At 38.8% G+C, this 19,273-nt stretch overlaps 1 protein-coding gene across 4 annotated transcripts in view; it reads right to left on the minus strand.

The window, feature by feature from the left end:
* The window catches only part of LOC136448726 (uncharacterized), a 115,124-nt gene that overhangs the window by 38,414 nt on the left and 57,437 nt on the right, over positions 1 to 19,273 (minus strand). For all 4 annotated transcript variants that reach the window (XM_066448371.1, XM_066448370.1, XM_066448369.1 and 1 more), the window contains exon 5: positions 2,770 to 2,862. In XM_066448371.1, the coding sequence (XP_066304468.1) occupies positions 2,770 to 2,862 (93 nt within the window). The remainder of the gene's footprint in view (positions 1 to 2,769; positions 2,863 to 19,273) is intronic.

Genomic DNA, 19,273 nt, shown 5'->3' on the forward strand with positions numbered 1-19,273 from the left:
AAAGATTTTATGAAATTTGCATGAATTTTATCAAAAAAACACTCGGCAATGCCTAAAATCTCTATGCGAAAACGTAAAACTATGAATCTTGTTCCGTGAAAAATTTCATCAGGTTGGCAAATGACTGAATAGCAAGGTTGTTGAAACGTCGGCTCTTGTAAAATACTTGGTTGTGAATAAAAGAAACTTGATGATCTATGAATCTTATTAAACCGCATGAATCATTAAGATTCATACAAATTTCATAAAATTTATGCAAACGCTTGTAGACACAACTGATGATACAAGGCCGTAAAATTGACCAATGCTCGCTATTACTAGGTTTACATGTCTATCTGCTGCCCTTACTGCAGTATGGTCACATTACCATGCAGACAACACATGCCGTGATCATAACTCACTGTCTGCAGGCCTTCTGTGTCATATTTCTTATATAGATAAAGGATGGTCCGTGTTGCTACCTGAATGTCAAGCAGAGAAGCTTACATGTACATGTATGTCTGATAGACTGTCTCACACACCATGGTAGCTACAAATATTATTCCACCTTCTAGATGCACTGACAGAGAAGACATGTGTCTATTTCTGTATATGGAATAATCTTGATTATTATCTGTGTGGCACCTTGTGGGATTTAAATCATGATAAGCTGATGGTAGAGAATTTGAAAAGATAGTGGATATTATTTTCTGATAGACTACATGTATATTTTCTAAATGCACCCGACTTTTGGCTAAACTACATGACTTGTACCTCTTTTGTCTTTTCGACAATAATCCTTTTCTTACCGGTAATCCATGTACCCCCATACAGACCCGCTTCTATATGTACTTGCATGGCCAACTTCAGGCACAATTTCTCGTTAACGATAGATGTGACAAGCTTAACGAAAGCAGTCGAGTGACACATTTAGGAATGTACGCAAAGACTATTGCGTCTGGGAATACAGAGATTTTGGTATTTCTGTAAGAAACATTGAACCCAGGCATTTTTGGAAGGTTCCTCCGGTGAAGTCAAGATCTCAATCTCTATAATGTTTGCCCTGCATTCAGGCTTCAAATCATGGTAGATTTGACAAAATAAACTGGATTCAAGCATAACAATTTAGTCTCTGGTGAATTATAATATCCGTTTCTGGAGTGGAATGCTCCTTTAAGACCGAACAGATGTCTTAAATGTTAAGCCTAGTGGAGAACTTGGGAAGGGGAAAGGGGATGGTGTGCTGGATATAAATGTGTGAGTTAAGATTATGATCTGGCAAAATCAGCAATTCTACTGGTAGATATTCTGATCGGAATCTCTGTGGACAGACTTGGATCAGGATACAGGATGTGTTAAGGTTGTTTCTTTCTTATTAAATCCTCAATTTCAAGTCAATCCATTGATCTACATGTAAAGTGATATGAATTAAAGTTGACGGGAATTTAAAGGGAATTACATTTAAATTTACAGACTCCAATCAGGATCTCTATCGGATTCTATCAGATTGCAACACGAGCGTTCGCGATTACGTCACATTGACGCAGTGGCAAGCAAAAAATTAGCTGGAATGCAAAAGATTCATTTACATGTTAATTAATAAATTTGATCTGCTAATTAAAATGTTAATCGGTAAGCTAATCTTCTAACTTCATTATACCTGCCAGCTGTCAAATACCATGGATGTAAACGAAAACTGTGTTTGCTTGCATGGCCACCCCCACATGTAACATTACTTCTTTCTTCTTCCTACAAAATTGAGCTGATTGCTTCAAGATGGCAAAAGTACATAGAATCTCCACTGATAACTGATATCATCCTATGAAGCATCTTTGATTTACAAGCAATTTTCTGCTTGTGACGTCTTTATTTCCATAGATAGACCTCCGTTTCCGGCCTTAAATGAACTGTCTGAATGACTGTAAACCTTTCTATCATTTTGCACATGATACATGTTCTTGTAGGCATGGTTGAAGTGGTTTTGGATTACAAAATGGGGAAGATATAAGGATGATCATTAATATCTGACACAGGAAGCCTACCTGTAGACAATGCGTCATCAATATTTGGAAACATCCTGTCATCCAGGTATCATCATGATATCAAAATTCATTTATCTTGAAACACTGCTCCAACAATCCACCAACTAATCTACCATTGTGGCCAACTTTAGACACTTAAAGTATGTCTAGCCATCGAAAGTACCTATTGTCTATGTATGTAGTGTACAATGTGGGCCACTTAATTCTATTCACACACACATACACATTCAGCAGCAGGGTACATTTTTTACAGGGAGGGGTTGCTAGCCCTTCCCTGTTAACATGTTCAAGGCACCTCCTCCAACATGGGACCCTATTTTACCTCCCTTCCGAAAGACAGATGCAGCCCCAACCGAGATGCTCTTCCCAGGATTGAACTGGGGTCAACTGAGTGGAACCGGGAGCTCAACTGTGAGGCTGCTACCAGTTGAGCTACAGGGACATCCCTCAGCACTACGTATCTAAAACCCACTTTTAAAGCACAGAAGTTACACAGCTACTGTAACAGTACTGGTACATTGATGTTCCTGTGCTTTGGACCTGTACTTAAATGATGTTTGCACCTGCATCTTTGGACCTGCACTATCTACAAAATGTAAAACCCACCTTAAATGCACAGAAGTTATACCGTCAGGTACTGTACTGGTACATTCATGTACATTGATGTTACAGTGTTTTGGACCTGTATCTAAATGATGTTTGCAGCACCGGTACTGTGTACTGGTATGCAGCACTATCTAAAACCCACCTTTAATGCACAGAAGATGCAGGAGTTCCCCATGCAGGCATGACCGGAGAACTGTCGGAAGCTACGCCGGAACACATCCAGGTGCCACAGGACCTAAGCAACACAAGAAGTCTTCATAAGTATTCAACATTCTGAGTGACAGCATGTCCGTCAAATATTTGCTTTTGTGTGTTTTAATTTTGCATTTCTACGTTTTAACGAAGTTGGGCGGGGCTATGGTATCGGTCTATTTACACTAGGCGCGTGAAACTAAAAGATCACCATGTAGCTGCTTTTAAGCACTTTTGATAAGAAATCTGCACGCAAATGTGGCATTAAATGTCAATTTCATAAAGATTACAGCAACTAGAATATTTCCAGTTTTCAAGCCTTATAAAATGCTCTGGGTGCCTTTAAACTTCAACAATATGAAAAAAATAATAATGAGCTGCAGGTCAGCTAACATTGTTTTGCTTAGTACATATTCTTCGTATTTACCAAACATAAAATTATGCATACACATACTCATACTCATACATCTGGGCAAATAGATTCAAAGGGGGTCAAAATTCAATGGGTAATATTTTCAATATCTAGCAAAACACAAGCATGACCACTATCTAAAATGCTTCATTCTTAACCTGGCCAACTACTGTAAATGTTGACATTTTTTGCAGTGGCTTAATGTTTGCAGTTTCCATGGTAAACTCTTCACTGCGATCTCAAACGTAAGTTCTTTTTTCTGCCCGCCTACCCCCTTGGTTCAACAACAGCGAAATCAAAACCGTTGCGAACACTCCCGGTTTTCCCTACTACAAAATGAAATCTCTGCGAACATAAAAAGCATTTACCCTAATAGATTGGTCCGTACCTGACACCGCCCTCGACCTTTAACTTACAGATTAAGACGTTGTGACAGCCAGGGAATATAAGGGCATTTGGATTAATGAGGGGACTGACCTATTTCAGGGCAGTCTAAGCTGCCTTATCACATGGGGAGGTTCAGATACACCTGTGCTCACAAGTTAATTTCCTTCATAGTAAACACAGCAGCCAATTCGAAACTTAACAACACTGCTCAGGAAAAATTCTTAAGTCTGTACTTAAATGTATGATCTGTAAGGATCTATGTTCAGTTACATCAGAAATGTGCATATTTTGTACAAACAAGACGGTATATTTACCCAAAAATTTATGCAACACAATTAATCATATTATGTTTTTTTTATACAATGATAAGTGAAAAATCAAACAAATGAGGTTTGCTACTTATTTTGTAAACACACAGCATCATGTTTGATGGAATCGTCAATATGGAATAAGGGCACACAGAGCATTACTTAGTATAATTAGGATCCAGCTTAGCATAATTAGGATCCAGCTTGCTGCACCGTGATACGAATTACAGTGCTTACATGTAAGTTATCCTGTCGAAAATCACCTCCATTCACTTCATCTATGTTAGACCTAAATATTTAACAGATTGTATCCGATACAAATTACTATTAATCATGGTGACATTCTTTTAAGTGAATGGCTTTTTTAAGGAGGTTTGCTGCTTATTTTGTAAATATACAATTATGTCATGTTTGATGGACTCTTTATTTTAGAATGAGGGCACACAGAGTAAGTATAAGGGTGCAGCATACATATCAGTTGGTTTAGAAAAAACCTTGCTGCACCGTGATACGAATTACAGTGCTTAAATCATTGTGTTCAAAACCACCTCCATCTATGTCCTGGACAATACGCATCCCACTGATGGATCACACGTCATTTCCGAAAGAGCAAGAAGGCAGGGGGCTTTCACAGATGGATGTATCAAATCCCTGCTTTTGGCTGCCGGGGAGAGTAAAGCACCAGAGAATTGACTGTTGCTGTCAGAATTATAAACAGTCAATCTCCCTTACAGTCACAGAAACGCCGTTCCCTTGTATTTCTTCTGTTGAACGGATTCGAAATACAACCGTCCTTTATTACGACGACCATACAGGTGGTGTGGATAGCGTCTCTAATGACCAACAGATGTTAGAGCTTGTCGTAAACTAAACCTACAATATAAGGATTTCTGACAGCGTGGAATGGCTTCCTAATGTCAAAATCCATAATCCAAGTCTCAGGCCTAACATTAGGGCATGCAATGCTTGGCTCAGGCTATATTCTTGGATTACTCCTTAAGCTTTCTCTCAGGACGGGATATCAAGCAACCTAATACTCCTTGTAAAAACAATGCATATAAAGAATAAATGCTTTATATATTCATCGAGCATCATCCTAAGTCTGAATTGACCAATTATACAGCTCCAGCCAATGGGCCAATCATACAGATCCAGCCAATGAGCCAACCATACAGCTTGAACCAATGAGCCAATTATATAGCTCCAGCCAATGAACCAATCATATAGCTTCAGCCAATGAGCAAATCACACAGCTCCAGCCAATGACCCTGTCATACAGCTCCAGCCAAAGAGGCAATTGTATACATCTTTTCATCCAATGAGCCAATGATAAAGCTCCAATGAATGAACCAATTATACAGCTTCAACCAATAAGCCAATGATACAGCTCCGACCAATGAGCCAATCATACAGTTCCAGCCAATGAGCCAATCATACAGATCCAGCCAATGAGCCAACCATTCAGCTTGAAGAAATGAGGCAATCATACAGCACCCGCCAATGAGCCAATCATACAGCTCTAGCCAAAGAGCCAATCACATAGCTCCAGTCAAATTTCTTTGGCTCTCCACTGAGTTTGCCAAGTTCACACAAGACTTTCAACCGCAATAATCTCAGTTAATCCACCACTCAAGAAGCGCAGCATTCTCCTTCACTCAACACCCTTGAAACATGACTAAACTTACATAACTGTTCACAGGCCTGTCAGGAACACTTGTCTTAAGGGCTGACAGCTGCAAGTGATAAGCTCAGGTCTTGCCCTAAAGGCTGAGGCTGTCACTATCCACACATTCAACATATTTTCTTGAGTTTGAACTGTATAGATTCATTTTCATTAATCCTAGTCAATACAATTAAATAACTTGAACTTAGAAGTATCCAGTTTGGGTTATCAAATTTCAAGCTATTTCTAAAGCTCTCTTTACAGTTCAGAAACTTTTCAGCGACAAATGAATCTGTATCTTTCTTGCTGTTGTCCTAATCTCCAATCAAGCAGAAATACAAGATCATAACACTTTTCAAACCAATGTGCATCAGACAGTATAGCTTCATTTTCGTAAATTTCAATCAATACCGTACAGCTTTGTCTAAAAGCTTTCTTTTAATGTGGTAATCTTACAGTACCCTGTGCAATTATGTTGACATAAAAAGATGATTATTAATTCTATTTGCAGTACAGGGCGGGCTTTTGTGCGATATACAATATAAACCGCAGTTTGGCAGCTATAAAAACAATACTACTGCAATGTTACTGCTGCCTTTATATGGGTTACAAGAGAATTGCGCAGAAGCCTAGCATTACCATGTTTATTACATACTAAATGGTATACACTTTACATTCATATAATGTTCTAATGTAATGCGTTGAATACTTAAAAACCTGTTTTCAAAGAGGTAGCAAAATTCAGACGCTAACTTATACAGAACACGCAAATAAATAAATTCTTGATGAACTCTTTATTTCAGCCTCTTACGTAATGTTTGAATTAACGATAAATAAACGAGAAGAAATATGCAGCTTTTTTACGTTGCTATCAAAAAAATAGTTACATATGATTTAGCGCCCACCTCTCTATGACTGAAATAAGGTTAAAGGTGATAGTGATATCATGACAGACCAGTCATCAAGACTTTGGCACACTTACAAAGCTGTCCCTAGAAGGACATTCAAGTTGACATGGCTATCCTTGGTGCTGAAGGACATTCACACACTGACACACCCGCCCCATTTGCTGAATGACATTCACACTGACACAGCTGTCCCTGGTGCTGAAGGACATTCACACACTGAAACAGCTGTCCCTGATGCTAAATGACATTCACACTGACACAGCTGTCCCTGGTGCTGACCGACTTTCACACTGACATAGCTGCCCCTGATGTTGAATAACATTCACACACCGACACAGCTGTCCCTGGTGCTGAAATACATTCACACACACTGAAACAGCTGCCCCTGGTGCTGAATGACATTCACACACTGACACACCCGCCCCATTTGCTGAATGACATTCACACTGACACAGCTGTCCCTGGTGCTGAAGGACATTCATACACTGAAACAGCTGTCCCTGATACTAAATGACATTCACACTGACACAGCTGTCCCTGCATGGTGCTGACCGACTTTCACATTGACATAGCTGCCCCTAATGTTGAATAACATTCACACACCAACACAGCTGTCCCTGGTGCTGAAATACATTCACACACACCGACACAGCTGTCCCTGGTGCTGAAATACATTCACACACACCGACACAGCTGTCCCTGGTGCTGAAATACATTCACACACACCGACACAGCTGTCCCTGGTGCTGAAATACATTCACGCACACTGAAACAGCTGTCCCTGATGCTAAATGATATTCACACTGACACAGCTGTCCCTGGTGCTGAATGACACTCACACTGACAAAGCTGCCTATGGTCATTTAATAACATGACATTACAGTCTACAGATGCTACATACAAGTGAGGAAAAAAAAAGAAAACCTGGTAAGATACGCTAAGGTGAATCATACGCATTTTGCCATCCTATTTAAGGTACTCTATCCAAGGTATTTAGTAGAATTCACGATATTAATAAATGTAAAAACGTGATAAGAATCAGGCAAGACTTACTGGCCTTAGCATACAATTTTCAACAGTAACTTTAACAAACAAGGACAAGTATACCAGTGGATATATACAAACAATGTCTGACATGAGAAAAATGGAAACAAAACAAAGCATTGCTTCACAGCTGTTTAGAAACAGATAGCCTAGTACCTGGTTTACAGCATGGTTTACCACTTCATGACATATTGCAAATCTGAGATTCCCAATATAGCGGGCACTTTAACATATCACAATCACATTTTACAATGGGCTTTAAAGCCAAAGCTGCGGGATTCTATCAGGACAGGACATCTGGTTGGCTGTGTCATAGTTGTTAACCCTGACAATTCCCCCATTCAATGGTTAAACATTGATGTAAAACAGTGGTCAGTGAGTAAGTGCTATGTCAAATGTAAAGGTTTGTGACCTTGGAGTTATCATGTTCCCTCTAGGCAATGAATAGTAAAATGCAACCAGATTTATGTACACGTGCAAACAAAAGTTTGAAGACCTAAATATCCATGAAATTTTTGGCTGGCAAAGTAACAAGTGGTCTTAAATGATAACAGAAACATGAATTAACAGTTTTTGATAACAGACTGATCATTTAGACTTCAGGTATCTTATGCAGAAAACCGATGCGTGCTTTTGAGAGGATTTCAAATCAAACATCATATGATGATCATGATTTCAACGGCTCATACAATGTTTTGATCTTTTCCAGTGTTAAATCTACATCTTTGTGGTAGAAATAACGTTTTTAGTAACAAAAGAAGTAAATAAATCATATGACTGAGTGTAAGTCTATTGAGTTGCAGTACTGGTACCTTGTCGTTGCAGTATTTTAGACCCGTTTCTAAATAATCTTTGAGGCTGTATTGTACTGGATACTGGTGCACAGCCTTCCCCATACATTATCATCATATTTCTTACTGTGATGAGTTGAAACATACACAAAGTTCAGGTTCCAGTATTTCTTGTTATACATTGTATCAGTCAGCTCTTTTATACTTTAAGAATTCTAAGACTCAATCAGTGTCTTTAATGTAAGGCACAGACGGCCTTTTCTCTTTCTGGCTTCTAGAGACCATTTAGAACCATACATGCACTTCCAAAAACTGTTCTTATTTTTCCTTGTACCCAAAAAATTTTTCTGTAAGCAAGAATATCATTCTGTATACAAGAATCCTTGTTTTAAGCACAAACAAGAACCCCTGTTTTAAGCACAAACAAGAATTGCATCTTTTCTTGTGCTAAGAATTTTTTTTCTTAAACCAAGAAAGTTCAAGAAAATTATTATCATAATAGAAGAATCAAATTTTCCAGATTAAATATCTTTATGAAAGAATCTGTAAAAATACCACCTTTGACCAAACAAAAAACAAATCTTATACATGTAGTAAGGCTGAGAAAGAAAATCTTCTTATTTTTCTAGAAAATTCTTATTGGAGAACATCAGACTAGAAATATCTTTTAGAAAAAAAAAGAACAAAAGTCTTTGTGTAAGAATTGACATACGAAGACTTTCACAGATTGAAGGTTTCTTGAATTTGCTGGGTTTTTTTGCATAAGAAAATCTTTCTAAACATACCAAAACAAGAAAAACAAGATAAAATATTTCTGGTAGTGCATGTGTATGTACTGAACACTACATTATGCATCTAGACGAGAGGGCTCAGTGGACTGGGCTTATTCTAGCAGCTCACCTTTGCCCTCGGTGCCACACTGGGGTTGCCAAGGTCAGGGCCATCTACATCAATTATTGATTTTTGTCAGGTGGTTGAAAACGGACGCTGATTGGAGTCGAATACTCCACTTGATTGCTCTAGATTGGATTAACATCCAACGCAACATTCCTCCATGCCCTAACGAAGGCTTTCAGTTTCTTCTATGACCTCACTGTTAAGAGTCAGTTATGGCAATCTATGAGCGTTTGAAAGATATATAGAGGGTGGCTACAAAGTGAAAAGGTGACCAATACATCTGAGCCTTGGTATGCATGTTGGCTATGCCATATCCTGTGGATACAGGGATCCAAATACTGGGAGTATATGCACTATTTTGCACTCAAAATTGGAGCTGTGCACTTTATTTTTGACAGTGAGTGCACCAGTGCACCTAGATACTGTAATTGTGTAGGGTTACATATGATGTACAATGATTGTACAAGTACTATCGTCCACAAGTGTACAGCATATTCTTCAAAATCTTTGTTGTATTACTACTGGATTTTGAGCTGAAGGGTTAACCTTTCAGAACAGCATGGGAGATTAGCCTGTATTACACAATCTCTCACTGCCTACAGGAAAGCATGCTAAAATACACTGAAACAAAGCTTCATAAAAGTACTAACCCAAAATTTCAATATTGAAAATTCTTTTCCACTAGAAAGTCACAAGGATGTACGTGATAACCATGCAAAGAAAACTGAGGGTTGTCCAGCTCAAACTCTGAGAAAAGCTGCCAGTAGTAAGCAAATCCTACCTTTGACCTTAGATTTCTGATGTATCTATCCGCACGACCCAACAACTCACATGTGTCCTTACGCCAACTAAATTGGTGAGCTGAACAAAGTTTGACCAAAATGGTAAAGCTTAGACCCTACCTGTTCCTTCTAACTCAAGAAAGTCTCAGATTGGGCCAAAAAGTTCAAGGAAAAGAAGAATTTAAAGTATTTCAGGTGGTGATATAATCGTATTCCCATTTTGAGCCCTCCACTGCGTAACGTAACTTTGACGTCTGCCCTTTAGTCAGGCAACACAGGAGGTAAGCTAATGGTTTCATCACAAACTTCTACAACACCTGGATCTCCAAACTGCCAGACAGACTCATTTTCTGCTTCAAGGCATCATGAGATTAGATGGCAGCAGGGAAATTCTGGTGTACTCCGACTGCACCTCGACAAAAACACATAAAGTGTTGATCGCAATACCATGATAACTAAAACATTGTGCTCAAATGAGGAATGGGCAAATGACTGAGATTCTACAATATAAGGATAATGAATATATACATGTAGCAGATGTCAAGATCGGTAAATTTTTGGCATATTCTCACTGCACCTCGACAAAACCCCACAAAGCGTTGATCGAAATACCATCATGATAACTTAAACATATATTGCGCACACACAAGGAATGGGCATAAACAACTGTAATTGAGATTCTAAAATACATTAAGAAAATGAATAGTCGATGTTGCTATGAGTGATGAATTTACAATCCTGTATTTTACAATTCTGGTTGTAACATACATTGAAGTATATTTACACTGATGAAGTCTAGACATTCAGGTAAACATATACATACACACTGTACGACGATTAAGATTCAGGGACTTTGTCACGTTTAAGATCATTGGTAACCCTTTTTTGGTGTAAAGTAATGGTGAAGATGTGACAATGCAATCTAAGACGGCCCAGGCTGTTGAGCAGATATTCCTGTCAATAAGAATTTTTCTTGTACTATTGACAGGAACAAATTTGTTAGGAACTAGCCACAGCATACCTTACAGCATTTCATAATATTGACACAAATAGCACCTCATGATCCTGTCAACCCTAACCCCATATATAAGTATTGCAGATTTAAACCCATATTTGCAGTCTGTGTTAATATGATATTTTGGTAATTAAGAGATCACTATGAAATAAACATGTGAATATTGCAAGATTTTCAGCTGCAGTAGAACAACCTTGTTCTCAATAACTATCTTGCTCACAGATGCTGGCTTAGCTCATTTAACTGATCTTAAAAAATGTTAGATCTAACAGAATTAGCCTAAGTCAGTAAACATGTAAGACTTAGTCATCAATTAAAAGGAATTCTATAAATTATCATGTTTGTGCCTGTCATCAAAAGGAAAACCTACTGGCAGGTTTTAAGTATTTCGTCATGTTTGGAAGGTTCAGAAATTGAACAGGCAGCAGATCACATTTGTATTGTATTTTCTGTCAGATATACACAGAATTTGAAGTATATGCGGATTGGGTTTTGTATTGAATTACTGTCCAAAGTTTGACACTTTTCTATATACATTGTGTATATAAAGAATGGGTTGTCAGTCCAAACTTGTACTTAGCTTCACTTGCACATCAGTAATGTCCTTTTTTGACCTTCCCTCTGCCGTCTAGTTCCATAATCAATACAAGTATAAACCTGAGGAACATCCGAAAAGATGGTGCAAAAATAGGACTTATTTACATTCCTCAGCAAGACTAATCAACTTCATAATTATCCAAACTATATACATGTATACTGTAATGCATTTAAGTTTGCATGGTTTTTATTTCGCGCTAAAGTGACAATGGAGTGTTTGCGGTGGTTTAAAGTTTGCGGCAGCACTATAGTATTGATGAAGTATTAAACAAAATGTTTGCGGTGGTTTTAAGTTCACGGTGAAACGGTCGCTGCAAAAACCGCAAACATATAACCACAGCGAATATTTCTGCATTTACGGTTACTGTATTGAATGCATCACGAGAAAAAAAAGGGATGACCGGGATTCAAAAACATGTCCACCACACATGGTCTGTGACCCAGAGATGATGTGAGAGAGTGGGTGGAACAACGCCCCGAGGACAAAGTTGGCTCGGATGAGGATAGTCAAGGTCTGTGGAAGACTCATGGCTGTAGTTCCCCATTATGTGGCATGAATATAGGATTCGGAACGTTAACTTGACAGTAAAGGATGCCGTGCCAGATGCCCATTTTTGAGTTTTGAAAAAGTGATCTCGAACCAGTTTAGTTGTTAGCTCACTGAAGAGCTACTTCTTTCACTGGTCTGATAGAGAAGACAGACGCTGTGTACAGTCTTTACTGGTTCATTGTACCAGAGAAATTCCCCTAGCTCTTTTCAACAAGCACAATTAACAGTGGACCATAGCTTAACATCTCGTCCTAAGTACTGCAACCCCTTTCCAGTAGCATGCATGTCGGGTAAGCAACACAGCCGGGAGTCAAACTCACAACTTCTTGATCCAAAGGCAGGGTCACAAGACACGCTACAGTGCAGAATTTTAGAGAGGTCAAGTAACACTTGCACAGACATGCAGATATTCTATTCTAAAAGTAGTGGTGATCAATATACGTGGATTAAACTAACCTTTTCCCTGCCAAGGCAGTCTTTTGGCAGCAAATTTGTATTGATTATGGAACTAGACGGCAGAGGAAAGCTCAAAAAAGGACATTACTGATGTGCAAGTGAAGCTAAGTGCAAGTTTGAACTGACAAGCCATTCTTTGTATATATAGAAAGGTGTCAAACTTTGGACAGTAATTCAATACAAAACCCCATTGCCATATACTCAAAATTCTGTGTATCCGACAGAAAATACAATAAGTTTCTGAACTGCTGCCTGTTCAATTTCTGAACCTTCCAAAAGTGACAAAATATTTAAATCTGCCAGCAGTATAGGTTTCCTTTTGATGAGAGGCACAAAAATGATAATTTACAAAGTTCCTGTCTTTTAACTGATGACTTTCATGTTTATTGACTTAGGCTAATTCTGTTAGATCTAACATTTTCTAAGATCAATTCAATGAGCTTAGCCAGCATCTCTTGGCAAGATAGTTATTGACTTTTTCTACTGCAGCTGAAAATCTTGAAATGTTCACAAGTCATGTTTATTTTCACAGTGACCTCTTACCTCAATAGCATAACACTACAAATATGAGTTTAAATCTGCAATTCTAGAAAAGTGTTTACAGTAACTGTACAGTAGTACAAAAAAGACCCCAAATCTACCGCAAAAGAAAACCATGGCGAAAGTAACTGAATTCACTGTATCTTACCCCTGCAAGAACGGGTGCATCCGTTCGTTCAGACCCTTGCTGTTACAGTAGCACTGAGTATGTCTTTACAGGGAGAGGTTGCTATAGCCCTTCCCCCTTGGCACCACCTCGAACTTGAGACCCCCATTTAACGTCCCTTCAGAACGACCAGGGCAAACCTTGGATTGAACCGGGGTCTCACAGTAATACCAACTAATTGGAACCAGGAGCTCAACTGTGAGCTATACTGTAGCAACATCCCTGTAAATAAGGGCGCAGTGCAGCTTTATTGAAAAACATCCCCATCTCAAAGTCAGGATGCAGATTACCATGTACTCCAGGAGTACCTGGGACGGAGATTGCTATGGACCGGGCCTGATCAGACTGTCACCCCAAGATGGAGAGCAGAAGGTGTGATCATCTGCAACCTAATCCCACATCGGTTTCCACTTCTCTCAATCTGCTACCAAAAACTTTTAAAAAAATGGATGCAGCTTTATTTGATTTCTCAAACTGAGCTTCCGGCAATGTATCTGTTCTATATATGGTTTGTTGCTAAGTATTCGTACTGATCAATGATAATGTAATACAATGCACAGTTAAATTAGGAAAAACGGTAATACCAGATTGTAATAGGAAATGGCCTCTTTCAGGCGACCAATGTTAACCCAATCTCGACGTAGGATTGAACCAGAATATTTTACAGTTACTGCAAAACACGAACTGGCTTCAGTCCCACTCTATAATTGAGTTAACTAAAGTACATTACATAGATGTCCTTGGTCAACTGTAACGTTAAGATGAAGAATAATGTTTTATTTCAGAAAACCTACCTATGGATGCATATATCAATCAAAATTTTGTCCGTTCTTGGGAACATTAATTGTATGAAATACTACAGTAATTAACCTTAACGACTAATACATAACAAAATCAACTTACTGTAAATGCATTTAGGTTTGTGGTGATTTGATTTTGCAGTATGGAGAAAATCGAGTGTTCATGGTGGTTTTAAGTTTGCAATACTGAGAGCACCATAGTCACAAAGTGCACGGTAATGGAAACACCAGCAACTTCATGGATTTACGTTTGCAGTGAAGCAGTCATTGCAAAAACAACGAACATAAAACCACTGCAAAAATCTCAAAAGTTAGAACATTAACTCTCCACCAGGACAGACTGAATTTTTGGATGACTGTGCAGCCTTAAGCAGGAGAACTGATGCCACTATATAGTGGGTCAAAGGCACCTGGGAGCTACCATAGATGTGTACCTGTACAGCCAAAACCTACATGTATTCTCTGCATATAAATTATATGATTTGTGTTTTTATTTTGTCAAAAACTGTACAAACCCATGTGCTGTCTTTATTTTTCTAGTAGGACGGTGTAAAAAATCGGGATTGAAGTCAATTTTGAGAGAAACCAATGTTGATTGTGTGTAATATGTGTCTGTGGTTCATGCAGCTGTGCACTACCTTGTATCTGAAACTCATGTACTGTCAATGCTGTGAAATATGCTAGGCACGTCTCACCACAGTGACAAAAAGTTGCACTAGATACATTGTATACTCTAAAAATTTCACATAGCGATCTTCCATTTCTTGTTACTGTTATAAATTACTTATCCAGCCATTTACGAACTGGACTATACTGTCAATGAAGAGGGGCTTGTATCCAAACTACATGTATATAATATAAGTAATATTTGACTCATGACTTCATACTAACAGCATCAAGATGCAGATCTTCTCTGCCGGGACCCAGGAGAGTCCTATCAGTCAGCGTTATTACTTCCTGCATTGTAGTCACACATGGCTGGCAACACAGTCGCGATTGTGATCTAACCCGAGAGTGTTGCGCATTTCTGACGGCATGGCCATCCATCACCTTGGCCAATCAAGGCAGGCACGCAAGATGAACATCTAATTAAGTGTCGTTATGTTCCCGGGAGGAACGGAGAACCGTAATTGGCAACATGTCATGCAATGTATCAACGTTCCCGGCTTCAAGGAGTTCTACGAAGGTGAACGTACAGCCGACAACGATTGCCGCCGCGGCAGGGCTGTCTCCGGGACCCGTCCCTCCGTCCCGGGATGGAAATTTGCTTCTTGGGATGGACAAAAGTTTCACACGACCCAGCCAAAAAAATCTTAACTTGATGATGTGAAATTGATGAAAATGTATTTTTTATAAGCTTAAAATGACAGATTTAACAAGAAAAATTAACAACAAGGGCTTCCAAACAATAAGTGGGACAGAAAAAATCAGAGCTGAAGACAGCCCTGCATGGCAGTGACCGACATTGAACTGATATACTGAACCCAACATACAAATAGTAACAAGAAAGCCTAGACAATATGTACTTGTGTTTCTGATGATTGCAAAGATGAGATTATTGACAATTAACATTTCCTATATATGGACAGTATATATGTACAGAACAGGCCACACTACATGTATAATTCCGTAATGACTTATTCCATTAATGTCTATGAAAGTGTAATGTAACAAATGGTTATCAATATCTAGTATAGGTACTACTAACAATTAGATATCTCCAGGGACATGGCCAGTTCTGCAGAGTTCTGGGAACCTCAGACAGCATTTGGGCAAACTGTATATTGTACATGATAAAAGATAATTACTCCTAGTTATTTATTGGTATTCTGCATCATTAAGTAACATCATCAGTATCACATAATGTTATTTTCTTCCAAAATCTAAGAATCAAGAATTCCCCAGAAATGGGATAGTGAGTCAGTAAATAATGGAATTAAAGTGTTGCCTGTTACAGCTATACATGTATGTGGTGGAAGGCTGTCCCCTTTAAGTTTGTGAATAAATCAGTTTCCTCCATGCAGGGATGACGGATTGAACTGCCAAATTCCACCCATCCATTTCAAGATGTATTCCTCCATTGTACCAGGACTTGAGCAATGGGAATTTTCCCAATTACAAGCTAGAGCTCAATCTATCAAAACGTACCAGCCAGACACAGGGGCAAGTGGAAAACTTACCCTCTATATGTTCTATAATTGCTACTTGAATAATCCTTGATTTTCATCACACTGATCGGGGACACTCCTATACATGTACATGTAATAACTATAAATAAATAAAAAACTATATTAAAGCAGTATTTTGCAAATTCACATTGTGGATCACATAGTCAGCCGTGAATCAGGTTGATAAGTCACTGAATAAAAAGGCTCTTCCTACACAACCAAGTGTTTTATTCCTCATAGCCATATTTCGAGTTGTTCAGTTAATAGTTGTTTGGATTTTCAAATGGGCCATACTTGCAACACTGCTATAAATTGAATGACATTCATATAATGATACAAGACGACTGTTACATATTAATATACATTTGTATTCAACACACTTCACCACAAGACTGCAGATGATGTCAGCTAAATGAGGTGGCACAAATACACAGACAGATTATTATTCAAAATTATGTATATTGTGCATAAAAATTATACAATGTAGTTGGAGTAGATGATATATAATCATATATTACTGGTCCGCCACAGATGAATTCGGTACACGAATATCAACACTGCAACAACTTGCAGTTTGTACATAGACACCCTCAAGAACGACACTGGCCTGAAGGTAGACAATAAGGGACAGAGATACATGGGGAGCCATCACGACTTGAGGCTGGTCAATTTAGATCAGACATATCCAGATTCTTACTAGCCTTTCATGACTATCATGTTTGTAAGGCAGTATAATAAATTAGGTAAAACTGTGTGAAAAATATGATACACTCCAGCAGGCCACAACTACAAGTATCATGAATCAATAAATATCACCTGCTAATAGCTCCCAAAAAATAAGACCATTTTGCTTTAATACCACCCAAAGGAGATTCAGCAGGAAGCTGATGATCTAATGATGAAGAGTTCTATCTCCTTCAGTTACATCAAAAATACCTTAGAGCCCAACACATTAAATGTACACCATCTTGCCAGGGTTGTCTCCAGCTTTAATTTTTTCCCATCCTGCTCATTGTTTCGGAGCCCATGTTTTTGATTTTCAATGTTGTATCTGTCATTCTAAGCTTACAAAAATACATTTTCATCAGTTTTAGGTCATGATATTGATATTTTTTGGTTGGACGGGGTTTAATTTTTTTACATCCCAACAAGGAAATTTCTGACCTGGGATGGACGGAAGGACGGGTCCTGGAGACAGCCCTGCATCTTGCACTGCAACAGTTTGTGTTATAATTATATGCAGGGCTGTCTCCAGCTTTTTCCTCCCTCCCTCCCACTCATTGTTTGGGAGCCCATGTTGTTAGTTTTCCTTGTCAAACCTGTCAGTTTAAGCTTACAGAAATACAAAATATACATTTTCATCAATTCATGTTATGACGTTCAGATTACTTCATGGACGGGGTGAAATTTTGTTCCATCCCAACAAGCAAATTTACATCCTGGGACGGAGGGTCCATCCAGGACCCGCCTTGAGACAGTCCTGGCTTATATATGACAGAACGGAGATATCGAATCAAATGCGACCTCCTTTGGGGAATTCCGGTACAGCTCCTGGCATGCGTGCATAAATCTTTCTCTCTCACCTTTCCACCCTTTAATGGAAAGAATCCATTGCCCAAGGGGGGAGGGGGACCTTAACTCCAAAATGCTTCTTAGACAGTCTGAAGTTGTCAGGATTTCAAGCCAAATCCAAGGAGTCCATCAATGCATGCTTGTTTCCTGACAGCTCTAGAGTCTTGGGAGACAAAGGATGTGCCATCGTTCATCTCAGGTTGTGTACGTGTGCATGTTTAAACAGCACGAGATGTTGTATGCCATGCACAAACTAAAACTACCACAAATGCACCCATTGCAATTGGTTGTCTGAGTGTCTGAGGAGAGCCACACTTCCATCACACTAATGAACCAACCAGACTTCCCGGTGTCAGTGTGAGTGGATCAGAACTATTCCTGTCTAATTGGTGCAGGAAATTTCCTGTGCAACCTACGCAAACCAATGCTGTCATTAACTCTTTTTACACAAATGTCTAAAACTTGGGGCAAGAAGTTAATCTGTTTTGCAATTACCTCTGAGAAACCTGACACACATTTCAACCTCAATTCTGTACAGTATCAGGAATATGACATCATAGTGCATTAAACCATGAGATATATGTATCTCACAGCTTGTCAAGCCTTGCAGTAAGATAAAACCAAGCCAGCGAGTTAAAATTGCAGATTGTGTTATCTATGAATGCCTTATCAATGAACACTGGAAGAAAAAATCAAACTTGTTGAAACATTGCTGATTATATTGGACAGATGCGTAACCCCGGGCTTAGGCATGGAAGATTATTCCGCTACCACCTGAAGTTGTCGGATACGTTTAAAGAATTTGCATTAGTCTAGCGGTTAGTGACCCTGCATTTGGACAAAGAGGTTTTGACTTTGAATCTCTGCTGTTGTCGCTCACCCAACTTGCACGCTACTGGAAAGGGTCGCAGTCCTTAGGATGGGATGTTAAGCCTTGGTCCACTATCTATTGTACTTGTCGAAAAGATCTGAGGGAATTTTCCACCGCAATGAAGCTGTAAATATATAGCAGCTGTCTTCTCTGTCACAACCAGAGAAAAATCAGCTCATCTGTTCATTGAGTTTATTGAACTAAACTGGTTTGAGATCACTTTCAATAAGGTTTTACTTTTTTGCATTGAAGATTAGCTCGTCTGTTCATTGAACTGGTTTGAGATCACTTGGACATTTTTGTATTGCTGGCACGTTCTTGGTACAAGTTAAGATGGGCCTGTGACTCCGAATGACAACTGTACGCGCCAGTGAAGATTCATTTGATTGACGTCATAGTGACTGCCAAGTGAAAATTACTCTGTTATTATAAATCAAGCAAGTGCACCTTGGTAAACTGAGATAGCATAATTCTGTCTTACTTATAAAGCCAGGCTCTAATTATAAATTATTTGTTGCCAAATCTGT

Source organism: Branchiostoma lanceolatum, chromosome 14 (assembly GCF_035083965.1).
Source record: "Branchiostoma lanceolatum isolate klBraLanc5 chromosome 14, klBraLanc5.hap2, whole genome shotgun sequence".
Lineage (NCBI taxonomy): Eukaryota > Metazoa > Chordata > Leptocardii > Amphioxiformes > Branchiostomatidae > Branchiostoma > Branchiostoma lanceolatum.